Below are 27,935 nucleotides of genomic sequence, written 5' to 3'. Positions count from 1 at the left end.
ATAGAGTAATTATTATTCAACATGTCCTAACCTGGGATTTGAACTCACAACCTCTTGGTTTGCCGTACTTCTATCTTCCAGATGCGCCACCATGTCTGTCATGTGTCAGTTCTATTAGCATTGATTTTATTTACTTATTTCAGCAATTTAACGGCTTTCTGTTGTCACGTCCAGGCCAGTATATAAGGTTAATTGTTTTGTAGTTTGGTCAGGGCGTGGCAGAGGGTATTTGTTTTATGTGGTCCAGGGTGGTGTGTTTGTTCAAAGGGGGGTTTGATTTAGTATTTCCGGGGTTTTTGGTTGATGTTCTATGTTTATGTATTTCTATGTGTAGTCTGGTGAGTGTGTTTCTATGTTGTGCTGATTGGGGTTGGGACTCTCAGTTGAAGGCAGGTGTTGTCTATCTGCCTTTGATTGAGAGTCCCATATATGAGGGTGTGTTTGTTATTCGTGGGTGATTGTTCTGTGTTGAGCTTTGCTTGGCCAGACTGTTTGTAGTTGTTCGTTCTTTTGTTTTGTTATTTTGTACGTTCATTTTTGAAGTTAATAAATTCTCAAAATGAGCATACACGTACCTGCTGCGTTTTGGTCCTCCTTCACCGACGACAACCGACATCTGTATAGTTGTCTAATATTGGTGGGGCATATTAACCTGTTTAATGACCTGTTTTAAAGATAGCCCGGAATCACTGTGATCAATAAAATATTTTCTTGAGTGTACTTTCAACAGAGCTGAGATTTACTTCAAAGTGTATTCACCGAACCAGTTGTTTCAGATCTACACAAGTGCCTAGGTTAGGGTTTCTTCTGGACAGGGCCTCTGCAAGAACACATGCCCTAAAGGTATCGAAACGTTGGTGGAATATTCTCCTAACCCTCAAACTGGACGCATTAATGTTCTTGCAATGTCCCATAAAACACGTCTAGGACATTAACCTTGTATAATCTGAGAACGTTGTAACCACATTCTTGATAAGTTCTGTTTGACATTAAGGGAATGTTCTCCTAACTTTAACACCAAAACATGCACAAAAAAGTCTCACAAGGTTTTAGCTAACATAGATAGAATGTTCCCCTAACAAACGGAAAACTGGACTCTCAAACATTAGGGGAACATTACGTGTAACATTACAAAAACGTTCTCTCTCCCTATAATTGTTAGCTGGGTCAAAGCTCTCTCTCTAGGCTTTGGGGGTGATTAAAAGTATAACTCTTGGTTTTATAGGTTCACGGTTGTGAATTAGCCACAGTTTTGTTCTGGTTTAGTTTTAATGTTAAGGAGGTTTTATAGTACATGTTGTGGTGTGTGTTCATACATGCCCCAAACTATACAGGACACAAGTGTTCCTATTTTGATGAATGTTTTACAATGAGTTTGTCAAAGTTCTGGTTTATCAAAATGGCCGCCTAGGAAAATAAAATGTTCCCTAAAGAATTAAAGTGCTGGGAGGTATCATTCATTTTACATCTTGCCCAAAGTGCCCCAGTTCTTCAATATCAACCAGGACTCTGCATTCTAGATGCCCAACAGCTTGCAGTTCCAATAATGAGAAGAAAAGTGGCAAACTGCCACAGGAAATTGCTTTTTATTGGACTTTTATAAGTAACTCTGTAATAAAACTGTCCAATCCATCAAAAGCATCTGAAATTATCAAGATCTCCCGCATTCGGTTCCACCCAGGAATATTCAAATATCCTCGGCTCATCCTTGGGCTTGCACTTTATAATTTCTGATCTCCTTTTAAACACTGGGTTTTATTCAAATGTAAATGTAAAAAAATTACTAAAAGATATGGGAGCCAAGTTAATGGAGCAGAAGAAAATTCTTCTTTTTTTTGTCATTTAGCAGACGCTCTTATCCAGAGCGACTTACAGTAGTGAATAAATACATTGCATACATTTTTTCTCCGTACTGGTCCCCCGTGGGAATCGAACCCACAACCCTGGTGTTGCAAACACCATGCTCTTCCAACTGAGCCACACGGGACAAGATACATAATAGTGAAAAACAATTTCATTAATAGAACTGTCTGTCTGTCTGTCGGTCGCAGGGAAAAACAGTTGGCAGCTGGCCAGCATGGACATCACGGTGGGCTCTCCCAGGTTCCCCATGTTTAACCTACAGAAGGGGAAGTCCTATTGCTTCCGGGTGCGCTCCGTCATCAAGTTTGGCGTGAGCGAATCCTCAGAGCCAAGCCTGCCAATCTCACTGGGACAACCCCAAGGTGAGGGAGGGGAACAAACTATTTATTTATTTATTTAATGTTATACTAGTTCCATTGATATGGATTTGTGTATACTGATAGAACAAAAAACTGTTCTAGGGTTATTCTACACAGGGACAATGGTTCTTCAATTAAACCTTTTTCATCTAGGGTGGTTCTTCCTTCAGGACTTTCTCTATGGAAAAGTACTGAACGCACTGTCCCATTTAAATGAACTGAGATCCTCTTTTTGAATGCTGTTTCTATTGTGTGTTGGATAAATATTGCTAATTCTCTTGCCACTAATTCTACAACAGAACATGATGGGCCAGTTTCCAGGACACAGATTAAGCCTAGTCCTGCTCCATTGGCATTTCCAGTTAAATGTTTTTTTAGTCCATAGAACCATCCCAATGTAGAAAGCAATGCTTAGGCATTAGGACTATATGAATAGTCAAATTTGACATTGCAACACCTAGGCCTAAATGACTTGTTTTTTCCTCTCAGGTTTACAGTCCATGGTCTGAAGTCGAAGAAGGAGTATGTGTTCAGAGTGAAGTCTGTGGGGCGAGCTGGGAACAGTACCTACTCCAACGAGTCTCCCCCTATCTTGGTGAAAGCAGCTCTCGGTGAGTACCAGACAAAAACTGCGGACTGACCCACAATGGTGGACATGCTCCTGGGACATATTCATTAGGGCAAACTGAAATAATTAAGAAATAATTAAACAAATAAAACTAGTGTTTCTTATTGGACAAGTTCAGATAGTTGCTCCCTTTTTTCCCTGTCCGTTTTCCTCCATTTGGTGCCTGATGAATACGACTCTGCTATCATATCAAACAGTTACACCTGACAGGGACACGTGGGAACGTTTTGATAGTTGTGAATGCTTTCGTAGTGATCTCTTATTCACACTTTCACTGGCTAATTTGATGGGATAAGGAGGTGTAATGTCAAATATTAAGTCATCATGTGAATAATTTCACGTTTCGCAACAAAGCATCCTTCACTCATGCTGCCAAACATACCCTCGTAAAACTGACCATCCTACCAATCCTCGACTTCGGCGATGTCATTTACAAAATAGCCTCCAATACCCTACTCAACAAGCTGGATGCAGTCTATCACAGTGCCATCCGTTTTGTCACCAAAGCCCCATATACTACCCACCACTGCGACCTGTACGCTCTTGTTGGCTGGCCTTCGCTTCATAATCGTCGCCAAACACATTGGCTCCAGGTCATCTACAAGACCCTGCTAGGTAAAGTCCCCCCTTATCTCCGCTCACTGGTCACCATAGCAGCACCCACCTGTAGCACGCGCTCCAGCAGGTATATCTCTCTGGTCACCCCTAAAGCCAACTCCTCCTTTGGTCGTCTCTCCTTCCAGTTCTCTGCTGCCAATGACTGGAACGAACTACAAAAATCTCTGAAACTGGAAACACTTATCTCCCTCACTAGCTTTAAGCACCAGCTGTCAGAGCAGCTCACAGATCACTGCACCTGTACATAGCCCATCTATAATTTAGCCCAAACTACTACCTCTTCCCCTACTGTATTTATTTATTTATTTATTTTCCTCCTTTGCACCATATTATTTATATTTGAACTTTGAACTTTCTTCAAACTACAAATCTACCATTCCAGTGTTTTTCTTGCTATACTTTATTTACTTTGCCACCATGGCATTTTTTTTTGCCTTTACCTCCCTTATCTCACATCATTTGCTCACATTGTATATAGTCTTATTTTTTTCTACTGCATCATTGATTGTATGTTGTTTTACTCCATGTGTAACTCTGTGTTTTTGTATGTTGTCGAACTGCTTTGCTTTATCTTGGCCAGGTCGCAATTGTAAATGAGAACTTGTTCTCAACTTGCCTACCTGGTTAAATAAAGGTGAAATAAAATAAATAAAAATAAAAATAAGTTGGGGTCCATTTTCTTTTTCAGTCAGTCTTTGTTAGTAGCCAAGGCTTGTTACTGTTTTCTCCTTTCTCTTCATCAATCTATTCCTGATCTCAATTCACCATTAGTTCATAACAGCCTCATGAACCCATTACGTGATGACAGGTATTAGATTTAATGGGTAGGCTCCTGATTTTCTTTTGGTTTGTCCACAAACACAATGAAATAAATAGACTTGTGATGAGGTAGATGTAATATTCATATGTGTAAACATACTGAATTATAGTTGTATGCATTTTACCGCAGTATCATACTGTGCTATGATTGGTTATGACCACCCAGATGGTTAGGTCATGGTCAGTTGATCATAGTTGGAGATAAGTGAACATGCCAGTTGTAGCTAGCTAATAAAGAGCTACATTAAGAAATATCCTGTAGTACTGCATTTTATTATTTTGTACAAAGCGTGCAAAACAAGACATTGTGTCAGAGTAAAAGGTCTTAAAAGATGGATTTTTCTGGAGTTCCTTCACCTCGAATGGACTGGGAGTCTACAAACTTACCCGATGCATGGCGTAAGTACAAACAGCATGTGGAGCTAATGTTCACGGGTCCTCTGAAGGAAAGAGGAGAAGAGGAAAAGTGCAGCTACCTGCTCCTCTGGATCGGTGAAAAAGGGAGAGATATTTACAACACATGGACACTTACTGAGGCTGAATCAAAAGGTACTGAAAACATACTACAATCGTTTTGAAGCATATGTTGTGCTGAAGACCAATCCGATTTTCACTAGGTACAAATTCCATGAGAAAATACAGGGAGCTAGCGAGTCTTTTGAACAGTTTGTGACTGAGCTGCGTCTGCTTGTGAAAGACTGATTATGCAAACAAGGATGAGATGGTCAGGGACCGTATTGTATTTGGAATACACTCACCACGAGTGAGAGAGAAACTTTTGAATGTTGGGTCTGAGCTAACGTTGGACAAAGCTATCGACATAGCCAGATCTCACGAGCTAGCACAGGCTCAAATGAAAACAATTTCGCGCGGCAGCACGAGCGCATCACGTGAACAAGCAGTGCACGCAGTCAGGCAGACATCAAATCACACCTCCGGTGCCCAGAGAACGCATTTTAGAACAAAGAGAGACAACTCCAAAACAGAGCGACATAGACTCAAAACGCCCCAAAACATGTGGATACAAAGTGCATGGCGAACAAGGAAATTGCCCAGCTAAAGGCAAAGAGTGTACTAAATGTGGTAAATGGAATCACTTTGCAAAAGTGTGCAGAGCTTACCGTGGAAAAACAGTACACGCAGTGAGTGAAGATGAAATGTCAAAGAGTCAAACGATGATGAACTGTTTATTGATTCAATGACACAGAAAAGTCAAATATCAGAGACAGAGCAAGCCTTTGCTGACATCGAGATAGGAACACAAGGCTCAAAGCTAAAGTTCAAACTAGACACTGGTGCACAAGTAAACATTATTCCTCTGAATAAGTACCGCAGCTTGACATCTGAGTGCGAGCTACAGCCCACCATGCGCAGACTGACTGGTTATGGTGGTGAACAGCTCCCAGTAAAAGGCACACGCACTTTCAAATGCAAATACAAGGAAAGTGACATGATGTTGGACTTTTACGTTGTTGACACTAGAGCACCTGCAGTGCTAGGTCTTAAAGCATGTTTAGACATGGACCTCATCAAGCTAGTTTTATCAGTGACAGCACCAGTAGAGACAGAAAATGTACTGGAGGAGTTTGCTGATGTTTTTACAGGAATAGGATTTTTCCCAGGAGAATGTACCATTCACCTTGACCCAGACGCAACCCCTGTGGTCTACCCACCGAGAAAGATTCCCCTTGCACTCCGTGCCCGTCTGAAGAAAGAGTTGGAGAGCATGGAGCAATCTGACATAGTCACCAAGGTTTTACAGAACCGACTGACTGGGTAAACGCGTTAGTGGTGGTGGAGAAACCACGCACAGGCAAGCTCCGAATATGTCTCAACCCAAGAGACTTGAACAAGGCTATCAAATGCCCCCATTACCCTTTACCGACGCTAGATGGCATCACACACAAGCTAGCGGGAGCACACTACTTCAGTGTCATGGATGCTAGATCAGGCTACTGGGCTATCAAGCTCACAGAAGAGTCATCTAAGCTCACAACATTCAACACACCGTTTGGACGCTACAGGTTCCGTCGCCTGCCTTTTGGAATTATCTCATCCCAAGACGAGTTTCAGCGAAAGATTGATGAAGTGTACGATGGCCTCGATGGAGTTGTGGCAGTTGTGGACGACATCCTTGTTTATGGTCGAACCAAAGAGGAGCACGCCCAAAACCTCCGCGCGATGCTGCAAAGGTCCCGCGAGAGAGGAGTCCGGCTCAACCCTGAGAAGAGCACAGTCGGCGCTAGAGGTCAGCTACTTCGGACATCTTCTCAAAGCAAATGGAATCAAGCCAGATCCACAGAAGATCTCAGCAATAAAAGAAATGGAGCCACCAAAGAACCGTGCAGAGCTGGAAAGAATGCTTGGCATGGTCAACTACTTAGCCAAGTTTGCACCCAGCCTCTCCAATGCTAATGCACCCCTGCGTCAACAGCTAAAGCAGTCCAGTGAGTTTCTCTGGGACAAGCAACATGACATTGCTTTCCCGAGAGTGAAAGACTTGATCACGAGAGAACCAGGACCAATCCTTGCCTACTACGACCCCAACAAAGAGCTCAGACTCCAAGTGGACGCGTCGAAGTATGAACTAGGTGCAGTGCTACTGCAAGAAGGAAAGCCCATTGGCTATGCTTCCAAATCTCTCACAGACTGAAATCAACTACATTCAAATCGAAAAGGAGCTCTATGCCATCCTGTTCAGATGTAAATGTTTCCATCAGTACGTATATGGACGACAAGTCATTGTGGAATCCGACCACAAGCCCCTTGAGTCAATCATGAGGAAACCACTAGCTGCAGCCCCTCCAAGGCTACAGAGAATGATCCTTCAACTACAAAAATACGACTTCACAATCACTCACCGTCCAGGCAAAGACATCCCTGTCGCAGACACTCTCCAGGAAGTTTCTTACCTACAAGGACAGCAGCCTCAGTGAAGGCATGGACATGCAAGTGCACACTGTGTACAGCAACTTACCAGTTAGTGACACAAAACTGAAGGAGATCCAAGCAGAAACAGAAAAGGACTCAACTCACACAGCTGAGGAAAGTCATACAGGATCGATGGCCTGAGGAGAGGAGAAAATGCCCTCAAAGCATCTCAGAATTCTGGAACCATCATGATGAACTATCACAGATCAACGGAATAATTTTCAAAGGAGAGAAAATCATTATTCCTACCAATCTCAGAGAAGAGATTTTGACAAAGATCCATGCTGGACACATGGGCATGGAAAAGTGCAAACAGAGAGGACGGGACATTTTGTTTTGGCCCGGAATGTGCAAACAAATAGAGGACAATGTTGGTAAATGCACCATCTGTCTTGAACGATGCCCCTCAAACACCAAAGAGCCAATGTTACCTCACTGTATCCCAGACCGACCCTGGCAGGTCGTGGCAACCGATCTGTTCACCTGGAACAACGAGGACTACATCGTAACAGTAGACTACTACAGCAGATACTTAGAACTCGACAAGCTTCACAGCACCACATCTGCAGCTGTGATACACAAGCTGAAAGCAGCCTTTGCCAGGCATGGCACTGTAGAGACTTTAATATCTGACAATGGGCCCTGTTACAAATCAAATGAGTTTGAATCCGTCACAAAAGCATGGGAGTTTACACATGTCACCACAAGCCCACATTACCCTCAAAGTAATGGCCTTGCTGAAAAATCGGTGCAGATTGCTAAATCACTCATGGACAAAGCAAAAGCAGACAAGAGAGACCCCTACTTCAGTCTCCTTGAATACCGCAACACTCCAGTTGACAACTTCAAATCACCAGCCCAGCTGTTGATGAGCCGCAGACTTCGCTCAATCCTTCCCAGCACCAACCAGCAGCTGCAACCTGAGGTCGTCAGCTACAAGGAAATGCATGAAAAACAAAGCGATACTATGACAGGTCAGCTAGCCTGTTATGGATAGGGGGCAGTATTTTCACGGCCGGATAAAAAACGTACCCGATTTAATCTGATTATTACTCCTGCCCAGAAACTAGAATATGCATATAATTATTAGCTTTGGATAGAAAACACTCCAACGTTTCTAAAACTGTTTGAATGGTGTCTGTGAGTATAACAGAACTCATTTGGCAGGCCAAAACCTGAGAAGATTCCAAACAGGAAGCGCCCTCTCTGACCATTTCTTGGCCTTCTTGATCATCTCTATCCAAAACAGGGGATCTCTGCTGTAACGTGACACTTCCTACGGCACCCATAGGCTCTCAGAAGGCGGCAAAAAGCTGAATGATGTCTTTGCAGGCCCTGGCTGAAAAACACTAGCGCATTTAGATAGTGGTCGATCAGAGAACAGAGACTGGAGGCGCGTGCACGAGGCGACACCATGTTTTTATTATTTCGTCTTTGAACGAAAACAACGACTCCCGGTCGGAATATTATCGCTTTTTTACAAGAAAAATAGCATAAAAATTGATTTTAAACAGCGGTTGACATGCTTCGAAGTACGGTAATGGAATATTTAGAAATGTTTTGTCACGAAACGCGTCGGGCGCGTAACCCTTCGTCACCCTTGGATAGTGCCTTGAACGCAAGAACAAAACGCCGCTATTTGGATATAACTATGGATTATTTTGAACCAAACCAACATTTGTTATTGAAGTAGAAGTCCTGGGAGTGCATTCTGACGAAGAACAGCAAAGGTAATCCAATTTTTCTTATAGTAAATCTGAGTTTGGTGAGGGTCAAACTTGGTGGGTGTCAAAATAGCTAGCCTGTGATGGCGAGCTATCTACTCAGAATATTGCAAAATGTGCTTTCACCGAAAAGCTATTTTAAAATCGGACACCTCGATTGCATAAAGGAGTTCTGTATCTATAATTCTTAAAATAATTGTTATGTTTTTTGTGAACGTTTATCGTGAGTAATTTAGTAAATTCACCGGAAGTGTTCGGTGGGAATGCTAGTTCTGAACGTCACATGCTAATGTAAAAAGCTGGTTTTTGATATAAATATGAACTTGATTGAACAAAACATGCATGTATTGTATAACATAATGTCCTAGGTGTGTCATCTGATGAAGATCATCAAAGGTTAGTGCTGCATTTAACTGTGGTTTTGTTTTTTGTGACATTATATGCTAGCTTGAAAAATGGGTGTCTGATTATTTCTGGCTGGGTACTCTGCTGACATAATCTAATGTTTTGCTTTCGCTGTAAAGCCTTTTTGAAATCGGACAGTGTGGTTAGATAAAGGAGAGTCTTGTCTTTAAAATGGTGTAAAATAGTCATATGTTTGAAAAATGGAAGTTTAGGGATTTTTGAAGAATTTGTAATTCGCGCCACGCCTATCATTGGATATTGGAGCAGGTGTTCCGCTAGCGGAACGTCTAGATGTAAGAGGCTAGGCCACTGCCACCACTGATCGACGGAGAGTCAGTTAGAATCCAGGAGCATGGCCTCTGGAAGCCAGCAGTCGTCATCCAGCCAGCTGACACTGAACGTTCATATCACGTCCGCACCGCAGAAGGAGCGGTGTACCGCTTGGTGTATCGTCACCTACTGAACACAAAAGAACACACTGATGAGATGAACTGTTCCCCTGAAAGAGAACGTGATGGACTAAACACACACACAGCACAACATACACCATACTTACCTGCAACACCACAAGAACTGTTGACTGACACAGAAGCATGCTCAGCATCATATCGCACAAGGTCAGGAAGAGAGGTCAAACCCAGGGCTGTCCTAGACCTGTGAAATGTCAAAGGGTGTAGGTGGATCGCTGCCCTAAAAGAGTTCCAGCCTGTAAACTTGTTATTGAAAATTCACTTGAAATGCTTTGGTGTTGTATTTGTTTGAAATGTTAAGATGTCATTTCTACAGTGAAAGCTGAGTTGCTGAGAATCCCTTGTTCGAAAAGTAACAGTATGTTGGATCATTGTTTCAGAATCTATGTTGATTCAGTTGGTGTAGTATGCAATATAAATGGTTACTTACCTCGAGTTAAAACTACAGAGCATGTATTCAAAAGAAATGCTTAGAATATCACTCCGCAAGGCAATCAAAGAAGCTAAACGCCAGTATAGAGATAAAGTGTAGTTGCAATTCAACAGCTCAGACACGAGATGTATGTGGCAGGGACTACAGACAATCACGGACTACAAAAGTAAAACCAGCCACAATGCCGAGACCGGCATCTTGCTTCCGGACAGGCTAAACACATTCTTTGCACGCTTTGAGGATAACACAGTGCCACTGACACGGCCCGCTACCAAGGTCTGTGGGCTCTCCTTCTCTGTGGCCAATGTGAGAAAAACATTTAAACGTGTTAACCTTCGTAAGGCTGCCGGCCCTGACGGCATCCCTAGTCGCGTCTTCAGAGCATGCGCAGACCAGCTGGCTGGTGTGTTTAATGGCATTTTCAATCTCTCCCTATCCCAGTCTGCTGTCCCCACATGCTTTAAGATGGCCACCATTGTTCCTGTTCCCAAGAAGGCAAAGGTAACTGAACTTAATGACTATCGCCCCGTAGCACTCACCTCTGTCATCATGAAGCGCTTTGAGAGACTAGTCAAGGATCATATCACCTAGACCCACTTCAATTTGTTTACCGCCCCAATAGATCAACAGATGATGCAATCGCCATCACTCTGCTCACTGCCCTATCCCATCTGGACAAGAAGAATACGTTTGTGAGAATGCTGTTTATTGACTATAGCTCAGCATTCAACACCATAGTACCCTCCAAGCTCATCATTAAGCTCGAGGCCCTAGGTCTGAACCCCGCCCTATGCAACTGGGTCCATGACTTCCTGACAGGCCGCCCCCAGGTGGTGAAGGTAGGAAATATCACCTGCACTCCTCTGATCCTCAACACCGGGGCCCCACAAGGGTGTGTGCTCAGACCCCTCCTGTACTCCCTGTTCACCCATGACTGCGTGGTCAATCACACCTCCAACTCAATCATCAAGTTTGCAGACGACACAACAGTAGTAGGCTTGATTACCAATGATGACGAGACAGCCTACAGGGAGGAGGTGAGGGCTCTGGGAGTGTGGTGCCTGGAAAACAACATTTCGCTCAATGTCAGCAAAACAAAGGAGATGATCGTGGACTTCAGGAAACAGCAGAGGGTGCACCCCCCTATCCACATTGATGGGACCGCAGTGGAGAAGGTGGAAAGCTTCAAGTTCCTTGGCGTACACATCACTGACAAACTGAAATGGACCACCCGCACAGACAGTGTGGTGAAGGCGGCGCAACAGAGCTTCTTCAACCTCAGGAGGCTGAAGAAATTTGACTTGTCACCAAAAACCCTCAAACTTTTACAGATGCACAATTTAAAGCATCCTGTCGGGCTGTATCACCACTTGGTATGGTAACTGCACTGCCCGCAACCGCAAGGCTCTCCAGAGGGTGGTGCGGTCTGCCCAACGCATTACCGGGGGCAAACTACCCACCCTCAAGGACACCGACAGCACCCGATGTCAACAGGAAGGCCACAGAGATAATCAAGGACATCAACCACCCGAGCCACTGCCTGTTCACCTCACTATCACCCAGAAGGCGAGGTCAGTACAGGTGCATCAAAGCTGGGACCGAGAGACTGAAAAACAGCTTCTACCTCAAGGCCATCAGACTGTTAAACAGCCATCACTAGCACATTAGAGGCTGCTGCCTATAGGCATAGACTGGAAATCACTGGCCACTTTAATAATGTTTACATATCTTGCATTACTAATCTCATATGTATATACTGCATTCTATACTATTCTACGGTATCTTAGTCACTTCATGTTTACATATCTGGCATTACTCATCTCATATGTATATACTGTTTTCTATACTATTCTACGGTATCTCATTCACTTAATAATGTTTACTTACCTTGCATTACTCATCTCATATGTATATACTGTATTCTATACTATTCTACTGTATCTTAGTCTGTTCTGCTCTGACATCGCTCCATATGTATATAGTCTTAATTCATTCCTACTTAGATTTGTGTGTATTGGGTATATGTTGTGTAATTTGTTAGATATTACTTGTTAGATATTACTGCACTGTCAGAGCCAGAAGCACACTCATTTCGCTATACCCGCAATAACATCTGCTAATCACGTGTTAGTGACCAATAAATAAATATATATATTTTACCTTTATTTAACAAGGCAAGTCAGTTATGAACAAATTCTTCTTTTCAATGACAGCCTAGGAACAGTGGGTTAACTGCCTTATTTAGGGGCAGAATGACAGCTTTTTTCCTTCCCAGCTCGAGGTTTCAATCTTGCAACCTTTCGGTTACTAGTCCAATGCTCTAACCACTAGGCTACCTGCCGCGATTTGATTTGCTTTTGTTTTGGCTTTCTGTAACTTTGTAGCAAGTAAGTTCTGCATGGTGCAGTGGTTTGGAAAGGTAAAAAGGTGCCTATTGTTGGAACAACTTCAGAGGTGACCTATATATTTTCCAACTGTCCCGTGTATCTACATGTAATGCCCTCTCTAGAATGCCTTCCTTGCCAATTATTCAACAATGCCGTGGAATAACTCAAATGTAATAACCAACAGGGGTGCAACTTTCCCTGGGGAAGGGAGGAACCCCCCCCCCCCCCCCCCCCATTTTTACCATTGGAATGTGATACTAAACGAGGCTTTTTGGGCCATGCGGACGCCTCGGAGCGGTCGGGTAGGCTGTTTGGAGTGTTTATCTGACTGGATAAAAAAAATGTCCAGATAATTATGTCCCCCCCACTTCTAAAACCAAAGTTGCGCCCCTGATAACCAATAATGATGTATGTAATAAACCAGTAAAAAACATTTATCCCTGGAATACACTCCATTAGAACTAACGTCTTTGTATCTATGTAGAAAACAGAATTAGTGGTGGTCAGAGAGCTGAACATAAGGCTCTGGTGGAGGTATACAGGAAGGAAAAAAACATTCCCTCTACTACCTTAGCTGTGTCACTAGGCAACGAATGGTGGTGTCCATGGAGACTAATGGAAAGTTAAAATTGTCACCTGTCTCTTTTTGCAACTGTGACCTGTAATTTTATGATGTGCAAAAGAGTTATTGTTTTTAGACTCAACAGAACAAAGCAATTGAAAGTCTGCTATACTACAAAATAGTTTAGAAGTGTGGAGTAAACCGTACTTTTTCACTGCCCAGGGTCTTGTCCAGGAGGAGGACGAAAGCAAATGGAAACAGGGATGTAATGTCCAATAAGAAACGCTTGTTTTCGTTTTCCATTGCAAAACATATTGCTACGGTGTGCCCTAATGTCCAAGGTATTTAACATATAAAGCCATTGATCTGCTTGCAGGCATTTATAAAACACAGAGGTCACATGCAGTGCCATTCCCTACAACTGCCCAGTCTCCTCCAATAATAGTTCCTCCCATCTCTGAGTTTGCTTTTTGCTTGTATTTTTACAAGCTGCTCACTTGCTGCCTCCATGTAAATGAGATTAATTAGAATATTGATCCAATGGAGGCTTCATGCTCGGGGCACTTTGGTCTTCCTGCTTGTGTAAGCCAATGTAAATGACTTTACCCCCTGAATCCTTTCCATCCACCACCATCAGTTTAGCAGTCAGGCAGGCATGCCACCTATCCAGCCTCATTAGAAGAATGTCTGAGATGTGAACCCTTAGGATTTTTTGTTATCTCGCTTAGTTTGGAATTCCACCTCCATCTCCATGGCAGTGCCTTTACTTCCACTGATTCAGAATCAGGTGAACTGATGCCATCTAGTGGCGATATGTCGAATCCACATACACTTTGGGACAAATGCCCCTTCTCCCCTGCCCCGCTATATTTCACTGCAGAGCTCCAAGTGGCACTGTTTAGATATTGATTTGATAAAGAGGCTTTTGTTGTACCTAAGTATGGATGGCCTTGTGACCAATCTATACATTTAGGAGGCATAGTCTTTTGATGGTGTGATTCCCATCACACTTAGATAAGCCCCTCAGGTTTGTCTATTGATAGCCATTGTCCCTTGGCTCAGTCCCCCTAAAGCAGAAAGACTTCATAGGCGATAAGGACTTTAAAGGCTAAGTGGCTGTGAAAAAAAGTGGTTGAGATCAATGATCTGAATCCCCTTCCTAAAGCCAGCCTCTATTGGGCTTTTCCAAACTACACTGGCAGAATTTATACTTGGCTTTACAGTATGTGGCTCGGTAAGGATTAGCCAAGTTTTTTTCAACTACACAAAGTCCATCACATCAATGGAGTTGCGTGGAGACGAGAGTGTGCGGACTGTATCTCTGACTACGTCAAGTCGCTGTCAGTCGATACTTCTAAACATGTAAATATGTCAACCCTTACCGTGTACCTATGTTTGTCCTCTGTAGCTGTGTGCCTTTCTTTATTTGCTGAAGTCCATCATTTTTAATAAAACGTTAATCAAATTCAACCATCAAATGCAAAATGGTTTCTTCGTCTTGACTGACAGCGTCTACATGCAGTCAGAGGTGCACCCCTTCCACAGTCGTTGTAACCCAACTCCACCGACATGTCCATATGTGTGGAGTTGAGAAACCCAGCTAAATTAGGACGTGAGAGCACAACCTCAGATTTCAAATGAACTCTGCGAATATCAGGACTATCCTTACAATGTATCTTTTTTGTTTTGTCCACCGTTTGTCCATGTAAGAACTGACATCCTGAAACTCAGAGCTAGCTGACCCTTGTTTTCTCAATGACCAGGGTATTGTTCCTTAGGCACCAAACAGAAGAACTTGACCAATAACAAACCCGAATGAACACAACCCTGGTTATAATTTGGACAGTAACTGTATTCATTTTGTGTTGTCTTATTTACAGGTCTGTAACCTGGATGGAGGGGGGCAATACTATCAGTTCCGTGTTTTTGCTGCCAACGTGGTTGGTGTTGGTAAACCCTCTGAGCCCAGTGAGGCTTTCCTGTGTGAGGAGTGGACCATGCCTGAGCCAGGTGAGGATGATGCAATCATGAAAACACACACTTACTCATGCACGCACATACACACGGACGCACGCACACACACACACACACACACACACACACACACACACACACACACACACACACACACACACACACACACACACACAAAGAGTTCGCACCCACACGCACGTTTACTCTCTAAAACACACACACATTCATACATTTCCTCTCTAAAACACACACTCTTTCTCTCTCCCTGTACCCACTCTGTCCTTCGGTAATGGAGCAGTTCAGTGCACAGCCGTGGCCAGCTGTGTTGGCCCCATGGTCTTTCTCATAGAATGGCTGCCTGTTGTGATATTCATATTGGAAATGGAGAGAGCCACACACCATTTATCCCTCACAGCCCATTAATCCAGCTGAATCCATCCTGATCTCCCCGTGTCTTAAATAATTTAAATGCGACTGAAAATCATTAAGCAAATGAACTACCGTGCACTGGCACTAAAAACGAAGGGGTAGATTAAGCAAAATCACTTTACTTGTTTTTTTAAATTGTGTTATTATTATTCGTTCGTTTCTTTATGATGGCCTGTTCTGTCATAGACAGCTGTTTATGGGTGATTATATAAGACGGGAAAAGGATTAATAACAATATTCTCCGTTTTAGCCTGATTTTAAATCATTTCAAATAGTTTATCTGTGCTTGAATAAGCATGCATGTTGCAATGTAACCAATAGAAAATTCCAAAAAGTGCAGACCCTGCCCACCTGGCACTCCAGTCAGGATGAACCAAACACTGGTTTCAAATAGTACTTGAACCCATGTCTGGTTGGTGTATTTCTAACACAGTAGACACTTATCAATCCATGTACTGTATAGAATGAAACACTGTATGGGTTGACACAGATAAACAAATGTGTTTTTTTCCTATATTTCTCTCTTTGTGTTATGCTAACCCCACTCATCCCCCCAGGCTGCCCTTATGACCTGGAATTCAGGGAGGTGAGGCATAACTCTCTAGTCGTCCTGTGGGCAGTGCCTCTCTACGAAGGACAGCAAGGACCAATCACAGGGTACCTGGTGGAGCTGAGCGAGGGCGACCAATCACAGAGCTGGACTGCTGTGAATGAAAAGCCAATTGCAGACACCGTTTTCAAGGTTGGTGAGATATACTTGTTTTATGTAATAAGGATATAGATAAATTAAAATAGAGTTAATATGTTTTTGTTTTTGATTAAAAAAATTATCAAATAGATTTTGGTGTGTTTGTGTTCCCAGGTGTCAGGTCTCCAGTCTGGTCAGACCTATCGTCTCAGAGTGTGTGCCTTCAACAAGGCTGGAATGGGCATCCCTTCTCTGCCCTCTGAGCTTATCAGAGCCCAGACCCAACCAGGTGAGTCATTTTAGGGTTTTAGTTAGCTTGGTTCACGGTCTGTTTGTGTTTGGGGTAACAATGACCATAGGAGTTGGCAAAAGAGCACAAACAGGTCTGGGACCAGGCTTGATTTTAGCAATACAGGTCCCTGATGAACAACATCACCAGAATGACTTTTGATTCATGTTCTTTCTCCATCAGACACCAGAGACATAGAGATTGGTGTGGACAATGATGGCTTCATCTTCCTGGCCTTTGAGGCCACTGAAATTACGGAGAAGAGCACGTTTGTCTGGAGCAAGAACTACAAAGAGGCTATTGAAGCTACAATAGGTACTGCAATGTTGTGTGTATGTGTGTGTCTGTCTTTTACAGAGAGAGAAAAAAAGTGACCTGTAGAGTTGTGAGAGGGCATGTAACCCATGAAAGACTTTAATGTTAAGAGGTCAGCAAAGGGTCAGACTCAATGGAGATTCTTCCTCACCTCACACTACGATGCAAAATGTCCTCTCTTTTCACTGAGCACTATGGTCCCAGTCAGGCCTACTGAGTCCCCTGGTCTGTCCTTTAAGCCCACTGTCCTTCTGTCCGTCCTTTTAGCTAACTGTCCTTCCTTCTGTCCATCCCCAGGTCCATCCTAACCTTCACAAACGCCACTAAAGAGGACCTGGGCCTGTACACAGTAGAGATGAGTGACAACTCAGACATCTCTTCCAGTTTCACCTTCGCTGCGGAAGGTACTTTATACTCAAAGCTAAAGAAGACCTGCGCAAAAGATGGCTGCTCCCTATAATTCTCCCTCTTTCTTTTCCCATAGATCTGGAGAGACTGACTGAGCTCGGCAGGCACATCTGCCACCCATGTAAGACTTAGTTACTGTAATAACACAAGTCTCTATCGAGCTAAAACAATTGATAGTGCTCCTTTTCAAATAGAAACAGGCAATATAATATATTGTTCAACATCACAATTTCAACAACCTATTCCCTCAGATGTTTTCTTTGGTAAGCCCTATTTTTCGATTCCTGTCATTGCACCCTTCCTAGATTATTTTGTTTGCTGAAGCTTGGAGGCCAACCTGAATGCATAACCTATTCCCTATTCATTGTTCCCTCCCCCTACAGTGATAGCCCTGCGCTCCAAGTGGCAGGTGGAGGTGTCAGAGGAAAGGGAGCGTGCGTCTCTGGATGCAGACTGAGAGCCCGAGCAACGCTGCAGAGCTCCGCCTCGTTCTCAACGACAGAGAGATCTCTAGTACTGCAGTAAGGAGCACTTCAAAACACAGGCTATATGTTCTAATCTCAGAACCCAGAACTAAACATTGTGTGTACGAGTCTGTCAGGAGAGTGTGTATGTCTCAAATGAATACTAAAACTAGCTTGGGTGTCAGAATGTTCCTGCTTTAGTCGATGGTGCAGTAATGTACGAGTAGGAAGACGATGACAAGTTGGCTGAAGCAGAAATAGACTGGTCCAGGCAAGTTATAGCATGCCTCCCAGAGGTGTGTATAACGCATAAGCTACTGAATTTTGCTTACACACATTTATTTTTAAATATATGCAGATGATTATGTGTTCCCGAATCCATTTCCAGTGACATTCTCCATAAAACAACGAAATGTAGATGTGCCACAAAATAGCAAAATGTTTTATATTTTCCTCATTCAGGTTTGCATTAGTAAGAGGTATTGGCTGTATAGAAAGAGAAAGTAATCACAAAAATGTTTACCCTCACCATCGTATTTGCAATTTCATTGAAACATAAATCACCTTCATAAAGATTTTCACCCGAATGTACGTAGCAATATGATAGCAATGTTGATTTGTTATGAAATCAACCTAAAAATAACCACAGGTTGGAAGTCTACTGTCGGCAGAGGTTGTTGCAACAGATGTGGATTTCCCATGGGGTTAAACTAATATCACCCCACATGCATGGTTTTTGGACTCAGTGTCTTGCATGTGGTTACTCGGTACGGAATAGCATGATTGCATCCATGCACGTGTGTATACATGTACGTCAACACTGCTAAGGGTTTATTACTAAATGACTACAGATGAGGATTTTGTGAATAAACCAATCCCCATTTTCCCCATTTTAGACCCCTTGCCTTGATTAGGCCAAATCAACATGCAAGTCACACTTGTAGAAGTTATTGTTAAAAACATGGTTTCTGTGAGGTACGCGTGCCTGCGTGTGTGTGCACATGTATGTACATACGTGTGCCTTCATGTGCTTGTGTGTGTCCTCTCTCTCTCTCTCCCTAGGCCCATAAAGATTAACTTTGATAAGGCCAGTGGGCTGATAGAGATCCTGTTTGACCAGCTGTCTAAGGAGGACGAGGGCTCCTACACAGCTCAGCTCTGCGACGGCCGCGCCAAGAACCAGTTCACCCAGGTGCTCGTGGACGAGAGTGAGTCCATCTGGTCACCCCAACTCACTGCCGGGATGTTCATACTACCGAACCGAGCTGAGCTAAACCAATCTGTGATGAGCTGGCCAGTTTTCGCATCCTCCGTAGTTGCTGGAAGTGCTGAGCCAGCACAGTTTGCTTCAGATCGGCACAACAGAGTGAAAAGGGCAACTTACTATTGCTGTGAACTCTAAAGAGCAGTAAATGTTTGGCTTGGCTTGATATATAGATTTGTTCCAATCAACTATATTGGTAGTTAATATATATATCCTCAGTGTGCTAGTAGGTATGTGACCCTGTGGTTGTGTCTTTGGCACACTTTGGGGGGGGGGGGGGGCTCTGACGGGGGCTCTGAGGTACCAGAACACATTGAGAAAAAAAAGTGTCAACCGCGAAGTGGCAGCGCAGCAGACAGAGTAAACAGCCAAGTAGCCAACCGTCTATGGTGGTGAAACGGACAGTACTCTCCAAGGTGTTGATTCATTCAAAGCATTTTAGACGTCACTGCAGTATGCCCACATAGTTGAGAATAGCTGCAGGGCTTACACAAATTTCTTATAGCCTAATCTTCCAGACATCAATGTACAGCAACATTTTTAGACGACACTGCAGAACACCTGTCATATTATGCATATGCACACATACTCAGCTATGGGGCTTGCAAGACCAGAATTTCATGTAATTTTCAAGACGTCAATGTAGTAGTAGAACAAATATCACGATACAGGAATATAACTTCAAATAAAATAAATCAATGTATGCTACAGCAGAACACACATATGATAATATATAGGCCTCCAGCCTGTGTGATAATATGAAGCACATATCCATATTACCTTCACAGCACCGAACAACTTTGTAAAGGAAATAAAAATGTCCTACCTTAGTTTTCAAAACCTCCCACAATGACTCTCCCCATGTCAAGTCCATTTAACTCCAGAGAGTCAATTTGTTGCTCAAAGCCATGAGCGGGCCTGTGACAATTAGCTTCCTTCTAAGGATTTTCTGAAGACTCTGGCTGTAGTGTCTATTTTTTCATTTTGAGTGTTAATTATTTTAATTTAACCTTTATTTAACTAGGCAAGTCAGTTAAAAACAAATTCTTATTTACAATGACGGCCTACCCCTAATCCAAACAACGCTGGGCGAATTGTGCGCCGCCCTATGGGACTCCCAATCACAGCCGGTTGTGATAGAGTCTGGAGTCGAACCATGACACCTCTAGCACTGAAATGCAGTGCCTTAGACCACTGCACCACTCGGGAGCCCTAAAAACTATAACCTGATTGTCCTCTTTAGCCTTGTCTATAAGGCTTGCTGCAACCAACTGTGCCTTGGTTCCGGCATGTTGAAAAAAAAATCTGTGGGCTTTGTTTACGTCTGAGGCATAGGATGTTAATTTTCTGTACATCCCACCCACTCTTTTGCTAGTTTAATCGCTCCCGGTCGTTTCTAGACCCAAGCTCCCTACCCTGTTGCACGTTGTACAGCCCAACTTTTAATTCTACATGACAAGCCAGGGGTTATACGTTTGATTGTTCTTGAACTGCAAATTGCACCTGCTCTGAGCACTTCGTCGGTGGATGCACTACCCCCCCCCCCCCCCAGCTCCCCGTCTCCCTCTCCTGCTGAGTCTGACTTGCTAGTAGGCCTACTAGCTAGAGGAAGTGCCTGTGGTGATGCTGAACTGGCGGGATGGCGATAAAAAAATATAAAACTCGTTTAGATAAAAAAAAAAGACAACAAAGAATCGTTAAAACTATGTGCAACTAGCTAAGGCATCGCCATCAGGAACAGTTTGCCCCTCATCAAACTCGATTGCCTTCTCTTATCCATTTTTTATTTGGCTTTCCCACAATTGAAATTCAGTAGGGAGACGACTAGCATAGGCTACGTAACGTGATTACGTAGGGACTTCTTCACCAGCTGACCACCACTACCAAGACCTGTGTCAAGATCAGTTACTTACCACACCGGCCCTCCCTATAACCTCTATGTACAAATAAGAGAGCAGGTCTGGAATCAGTGTGGCAGGATAGGATGATTACACAGAAGGATCGCCATGCTTTTACTTGATGGTGTTTTTGGGGGGACGGGAGAAATAATGAGGAGGTAACTTGATTTAACGCCGATCGCTTTTATTCAAATGTCTACAGTGCGAACAGTGAAACAATTAATAAATCATGCCGCGAGAGGTACCGGATCAAACAAAGTCATATCTGAAAAGGTGCCGGATCCTCTCAGAGAGTTTCTCCCATCCGGCTGACCAAAGTCCATGTAGGATGTGTTTTCATCTACTGCCAACAGTAGATAAATATCTAATTTCAGTGTAAAATGCTCCTGCCAAATAGGTTCCAAATGTGCTGAAACAGATTCAATACGCCTCAATGCCCTAGTTTCCTATCTGTCACCAACCGTTAGTCCCTTTCCTTAGCTTTGTGGCTAGTGGCAAAAACATACCCATCTACAGTTTATGGAGTGCAAACAGTGTTGAACAGGCAGCTATATCTTTACAACATATAGTGCTGACACACCAGAATATAGTGAGTTTCATTGATTGAGTGCCAGCAAAGATGGCCGCTGTATCTCTGGTCCAGTGTGCGCAGTTAATCATCGCTCTGTTTTTCCAAGGACCCTATTTTCTGGAGTTTTTGTCATGGACCGTGACAGAGGACTGTGAGTTTATAATCAAATGCAAGGTAATTTGTAGATTAGTTATCATTTATAGATCAATTATCCAATATCTTGTTATCTGTGTTATGAAATAATCACATGGATTCTGTATTCTAATATGCATGTGTGTTGTTATGAATGTATTCAGTGTTACTGTATCCTTAGAATCCTCTGTCATTCTGGGTCCAGGTGACCAACGTAAGCAAGGATACGACTCTGAAGTGGTTCAAGGACGGCGTGGAGACTCCAGCTGTGTATGACCAGCAGACTGGAGTCAGCACCATGACTGTGCAACAGGTACACATACCACATCCAGTCCTCATAGGGCTGGTTTCCTGAACCCAGATTAAACGTAATCCTGGACTAAAATACACTTTCAATGGAGATTCTCTATTGTGAATGATTTTTATCCAGGAATAGGCTGAATCTGGGTCCGGGGAACTGTCCCAAAATGTCACATCACTTTGCTCAACCCCACTATTTAGCGCAAACGTGGAGATTTGACCTGGCGACTTTCCGGCTACAGATCCCCCGCTCTAACTATTAAGCTACCTACCACCTCATATTTGCAGTATAGTAATGGATATGTAAAGTAATGCCCAGTAGTACTGGATGTACAGTAACGGGATGGTGGCAGATGAGGGAATAGGGTTAAGTTCAGTAGAACACATATCATCAGTGATCATCACACACACACACACACACACACACACACACACACACACACACACACACACACACACACACACACACACACACACACACACACACACACACACACACAGAGAGAGAGAGAGAATCTGTGTCAGAGTGTTTCTACAGTATGAGTATTTATAGATCATTGCATAATTACCCACTGGGCACACACTGGTTGGATCAACATTGTTTCCACATCATTTCAATGAAATTGCGTTGAACCAATGTGGAATAGACGTTGAATTGAAGTCTGTGCCCAGTGGGTAGGATTATCTGTGTACAGAAAGTCAAATGTGTTCACAAACCCTATGTGTATGTGCGTGCTGACATTGTTTATTTATTTGTATTTTTGTGCCTTTATTTAAGTAGGCAAGTCAGTTAAGAACAAATTCTTATTTTCAATGACGGCCTAGGAACAGTGGGTTAACTGCCTTGTTCAGGGGACATGAATAACGCAGGCATGTCTGGTTACCAGACATGCCTGCGTGTGTGTCATAATGATTAACTGTTGTCTCTCTGGTGAATCTCAGGTGACTAAGAAGGAGGCAGGCCACTGCAAAGCTGTGGCGTCTGATGGTAGAGGACAGGATGTGAGCACACTGGAGTTACTACATGAAGGTGAGACATCATGGCACTGTCATGGACAACCACAGACATGGGCCCATATTCGTAAAGTACCGTTTTGCTTCGTAGATCCTAATGAATATGATGACTTGGACTGGGGGGGACCTGATCGTAGATCAGCACTCCTACTCTGAGGTGCTTTATGAATACGGGCCCCGGTCTAGCCGAAATATCGGTGAAATATTACAGTATGTTGTCTCTCAAGTTACATTGTTATGAGGCAATTTCAAAGTGTATTATTGGTTTATGTCTCGTGATCATTCTGAAGATGCAGAAACTGAGACTGCACATGATGTAATATTATCATCCATGTATTATTTTTTATTTATTTATTTATTTATTTTATTTAATCTTCATTTAACTAGGCAAGTCAGTTAAGAACAAATTCTTATTTACAATGACGGCCTACCAAAAGGCAAAAGGCCTCCTGCGGAGACGGGTGCCTGGGATAAAAAAGAATAAAAAGGAATACAATATAAATCTAGGACAAAACACACATCACCACAAGAGAGACACAACACTACATAAAGAGAGACCTAAGACAACAACATAGCAAGGCAGCAACATATGACAACACAGCATGGTAGCAACACAACATGACAACAACATGGTAGCGACACAACATGGTAGCAGGACAAAAACATGGTACAAACATTATTGTGACCAGTCAACAGCACAAAGGTCAAGAAGGTAGAGACAATACATCATACAAAGCAGCCACAACTGTCAGTAAGAGTGTCCATGATTAAGTCTTTGAATGAAGATGCATAGAGGTTAATGAACATTATAAACGGGGTGGTTTGAGCCCTGAATGCTGATTGGCTGAAAGCCGTAGAATATCAGACCATTTATCAGGGGTATGACAAAAATGACTTCTGACTACGTTGGTAACCAGTTTATAATAGCAATAAGGCACCTTGGGTGTTTGTGGTATATGTCCAATATACCACTGCTAATGGCTGTATCCAGGCGTTCATAGAATGTCTTATATGGACTTTGGTCAGCCGGATGGGAGACACTCTTGTTGGCCCTGGCAGGAACACTGTGGACCAATCACAGCGCTTAGGGACCCAGCCCAGAGGTCAGAGGTGAACCAGGGGCCAATAGGGGAACACTCACGACGTGTTGCATCATGCATAAGAACAGCCCTTAGCTGTGGTATATTTGTCATGTACCACACCCCCTCAGACCTTATTGCTTAAGTAGAGCCCACTGTCTGGAGACAAAATTATTCTGTCTTTATTTACAGAGTATGACAAGCTCCTCCAACTCCTGAGCAAACAGTGTGGTAAGTTCAGCATAGAGTTCCTAATACTATTACGGCAACATTTCAGTACTGAAACATGAGTGACTACTCAAGCATTCTATGGACAGTTTTTGGATGGGGACAACTTAAGATGAAGTCATATCCTGACTACAGGTTAGAATCAAATACAAATGTATTGGACCTAGACTACAGTTTAGACAGCATGCCCTGTCAACTGTCAATATCCCAACAAGGACATTCTGTCACAGAGTATCATCTCTCTGAGTTTGACTTTTTCCTCTCTCTGTGGCACAGCGCTGTCTGCAGGCCCAGTGAGGATTCAATGCACTGCTGTGGGCTTCAAGCTCTACTGCTCTCTCAAGTACTATATCAGCTACATGAAGACCAGCTGGCACTTCAAGTGAGTTCCCTTGCTTGGCCTGGCCTCTGTACTCTGCCCTGCCGCACGGGCTGTGCTCCAGGCCCACTGGTTCTACGTTGTATACATTATACAGTTAGCCTTTGCTATACGGAATAGGGTGAAGTTGCCCCCTAGGCGCTGATCTTGGGTCAGTTTCCCCACTAATTGTTAAGGCTAGGATTGGGGGAGGGGAAGTTGACCCTAAATCTGCACCTAAGGGACACTTCACACCAGAGCATGGTACAGGGAACAGGGTCTGGACTTTTATCGCCACCTGCTGGCAGCTTTTATGGTTAGCACCAACCACCAACCCTGGTCCTACAGAGTTACGGAGCAGGCAGGCTTTTGTTCTAGTCCAGCATTAACACACCTGATTCAACTAATAGACGGATCATTAAGACTTTGATTAGTTGAATCAGCTGTGTTGGTGCCTGTCTGGAGATCCTGCACATCCTGTAGCTCTCCATTACGAGAGCTGGTGACAACCCAACACAGAAAAACCACATGAATTTTACACGTGAACACAGGTGAAGTGCTCCAAAAACACGTTTTCATGTGATCACATGTGAAGTTAATGTGATAATATGTAACGCAACATGAAACTACACGTGAAAATGTGAAATTTCATGTGAAATCATGTGATTTGTCTGTAAGGGCACTGCTGTAGCAGCATGGTTTGTTGTCCAATTTAAACTCAGTTGCTTTAGCGTTTTTGTTTTTCTTCACATCGCCCCACAGCTTCCTTAGTAAGACAGTCTGAGCCTTTAATCCCAAATCCATCTCATCGCACCAGATTGAAAAAGACCAAACATAAAGGCTTTTACAAAGAAACTTAAAAATGAACAAGTAAAGCCCTCAGACATAAATAGTTTTAGGCCTTGTATGGAAGTATCTTTTGTTGGATTTTAGACAAATATATTCTATTCTATTGAATCGTATTATCATATTCTATACCAGGGAGAGTAGGATTGGCCAGTTGGAGAGGTGTAAGCCCGGCAGCAGTATGCAGAAGCTGCGGGTCGAGGTCTTTGCGCCCACGGAGAACGATAAGGGGAAGTACACCCTGGAGATGTTTGATGATCAAGAAAAGCACACCCGCTCACTAGGCCTATCTGGACAAGGTTAGTCTGACCAGTCTGATTCACTCAAAAAGCAGTATTGTCTCAAAGCAGTTAAGCGAAATAGGCTTCGTACAGGGATTTTACTGCTTCAGATTCATGTCAATGTCTTCACAACTAGAATGTAAACTTCAGAATCTGACTATTATTACTCAATTATAATTTAATTTGTCTGCAATCTTGATCTACATTCATATCTTCTAAGACAGGCAGTTGGTGAATATTACATTCTTCCTAAATACATTTCAGTAATGTATATTTAATTATCTCTCTCTCTCTCTCTTTAAAAGCCTTTGCTGATGCTCTTTTGAAATACCAGAGGTTGAAGTAAGTGCATTACCATATTGATGGTGATCGCCCAGCATGGCTTGCAGTGGTAAACACTAACACAAACAATTGCAGGTACTATTTCCTATCACTATTCTCACATGGACAAACAGAAAACTGTTCTATATTCAATATTAATGAGTTTACATATAGTATGGTGATGGATATGAAACCATTTGCAAATGTATTTACCGGTTTTACCCTTGTTTTTTACTACAAAGGCAAGTGACGGTTGCTGCGAAAAGTGAGTAGCACACTCTTTCATTGTTTCTTAATTATTTAATTTTCTGTACACTGGAATGATTGAATGAGCTTCCTATGGATGATTCAAGGGAGTAAATGTCCTTCTCGTTGCTTTAGATCGGGCCAAGGTGACCAAGGGCCTACCAGATGTGGTAGCTATTATGGAGAGTAAAGTAGGCTAACTACTAAATAATACTGTCCTATTACGTGGTTACCATGTTCACTAGTACTTCATTAACCTTTTACGTTCGATTTTTGTAATTGTACTGTTAGACCAACGAGTAGAAGAGCTGATCTAGGATCAGTTTAGCCTTTTAGATCATAATGAATACAATTAAATGGACAGGGGGAACTGATCATAGATCAGCACCTTCTCCAATACGTTATTTAAAAAAAAAATAGCCTTACCTGCCCAAGTCAACAGTGACAAGTGGTATTTGGTCATTGTTCATATTTACATTGACTGTTGTGAATCATGTCATCTCTATTTCCCTCTCCTCACCAGTCTCTGTGCTTGACCTGCTTCGCTGACGGTGACCATGCCCCAGAGATGTTCTGGCTGAGGAACGACAAAGGCATCGCCTCGGGGGGGCCAGTTCAACATCGCCAACGAGAATAAGTGCAGCACTCTGACCGTCCACATGACATGAAAACAACGTTAATTCAACCAGTGTGTGCCCAGTGGGTTGTGTTTGTGTGGTGGTTGAGCCAGTTAGTTTTCATGGGGTTAAATTGGAGTTAATGGGGAGTGAAATGCTAGAAGCGGTTAATTTGTGGCATTGGGATGTAGCAATGACTAAGAAGTTACTTGTGCAAGAGGGAATGCGGTCAATTAGGACTATTTGAGGTCCAGTCAAAAATGCAACAACCTGTATTGTTGTGTCATTAGACTACCAATAAATATCCCAAGAGTGTCAGCTACAATTTTATGATGTCGTCCCTTTCTTTCTGGAGCAATTTAATAATAGGACATGTGAGCAGGGGCTAGAAAGCTCTGAAGTAGGATTCAATGGCCAAGGCGAGCACGTTAAATGTTAATTTCATGTCTTGACAGCAGCAGACTTGATGCCAATTGCAATTATCTCCCATGTTGTATTTCACTAGAGGTGTCATGTTAGTCATGCACACGGAGCAGATTACATAGGTGCGCGACACATCAAGTGCGTTTTTCTATATCAACCTAATTTATGCTCTGACCTCCCTGTAATAAGGCTGTAATCTCACTCACTCAGTCGGCACCTGCATCTCAAGTAGGTCTATTAGCCTGTTAGCTCTCCACATACAGCGGTTGTCATGCACGTGTCTCTGCAATCGCTTCTAATAAAGCTGCTAATAAAGTAATTTGATCTTGGTGGCTCAACACCGTTTCATTCACCTCAGCATGCCTCTGATGTTGTTATTGTGTGCACTGTTTGAGATGTCTGCTGGAGGGATTCGTAATTCAATGGTTATTAGAAACATCTCAAAGTGCGGGAAAGTATCATGCAAGCAAAGAGTAGCTACAATATGTCTTCTGAACTGATAGAGGAGCTCTTGCCCAAGGTGTCATTCACCCATTGCCTGGCTAAACAGTGGAGTAGATTTGAACACTGTTTTTAGGAAGATTCCACAGG

General features: G+C 43.0%; 1 protein-coding gene across 1 annotated transcript; it reads left to right on the top strand.

The window, feature by feature from the left end:
* The first annotated feature begins 2,077 nt into the window (after positions 1-2,077).
* On the top strand, positions 2,078-27,701 carry LOC115165443 (myomesin-3-like). Its single transcript, XM_029718568.1, has 20 exons — positions 2,078-2,225; positions 2,720-2,817; positions 15,080-15,209; positions 16,160-16,344; positions 16,465-16,579; positions 16,763-16,904; positions 17,192-17,298; positions 17,379-17,406; positions 17,686-17,823; positions 18,829-18,974; positions 21,606-21,673; positions 21,837-21,944; positions 22,874-22,961; positions 24,217-24,255; positions 24,529-24,634; positions 25,592-25,755; positions 26,043-26,079; positions 26,301-26,323; positions 26,440-26,495; positions 26,828-27,701. The coding sequence occupies exons 1-20, from the start codon at positions 2,078-2,080 to the stop codon at positions 26,939-26,941; spliced, it is 2,040 nt and encodes a 679-aa protein (XP_029574428.1). The 3' UTR covers positions 26,942-27,701.
* The last annotated feature ends 234 nt before the right edge of the window (positions 27,702-27,935 follow it).

The sequence above is a fragment of the Salmo trutta genome, chromosome 3 (assembly GCF_901001165.1).
Source record: "Salmo trutta chromosome 3, fSalTru1.1, whole genome shotgun sequence".
Taxonomy (NCBI): domain Eukaryota; kingdom Metazoa; phylum Chordata; class Actinopteri; order Salmoniformes; family Salmonidae; genus Salmo; species Salmo trutta.
Note: the sequence above shows the minus strand (reverse complement) of the source record. Positions and strands in the feature narration are given on the sequence as shown.

What these genes read in the sequence shown, in the direction of transcription:
- LOC115165443 (XM_029718568.1), top strand. Translation starts at nt 2,078, where the DNA reads ATGGACATCACGGTGGGCTCTCCCAGGTTCCCCATGTTTAACCTACAG. An exon ending in GTGGACCATGCCTGAGCCAG is followed by an intron (nt 15,210 to 16,159) that starts GTGAGGATGATG and finishes TCATCCCCCCAG; the next exon opens with GCTGCCCTTATGACCTGGAA. An exon ending in TAGCTATTATGGAGAGTAAA is followed by an intron (nt 26,496 to 26,827) that starts GTAGGCTAACTA and finishes TCTCCTCACCAG; the next exon opens with TCTCTGTGCTTGACCTGCTT.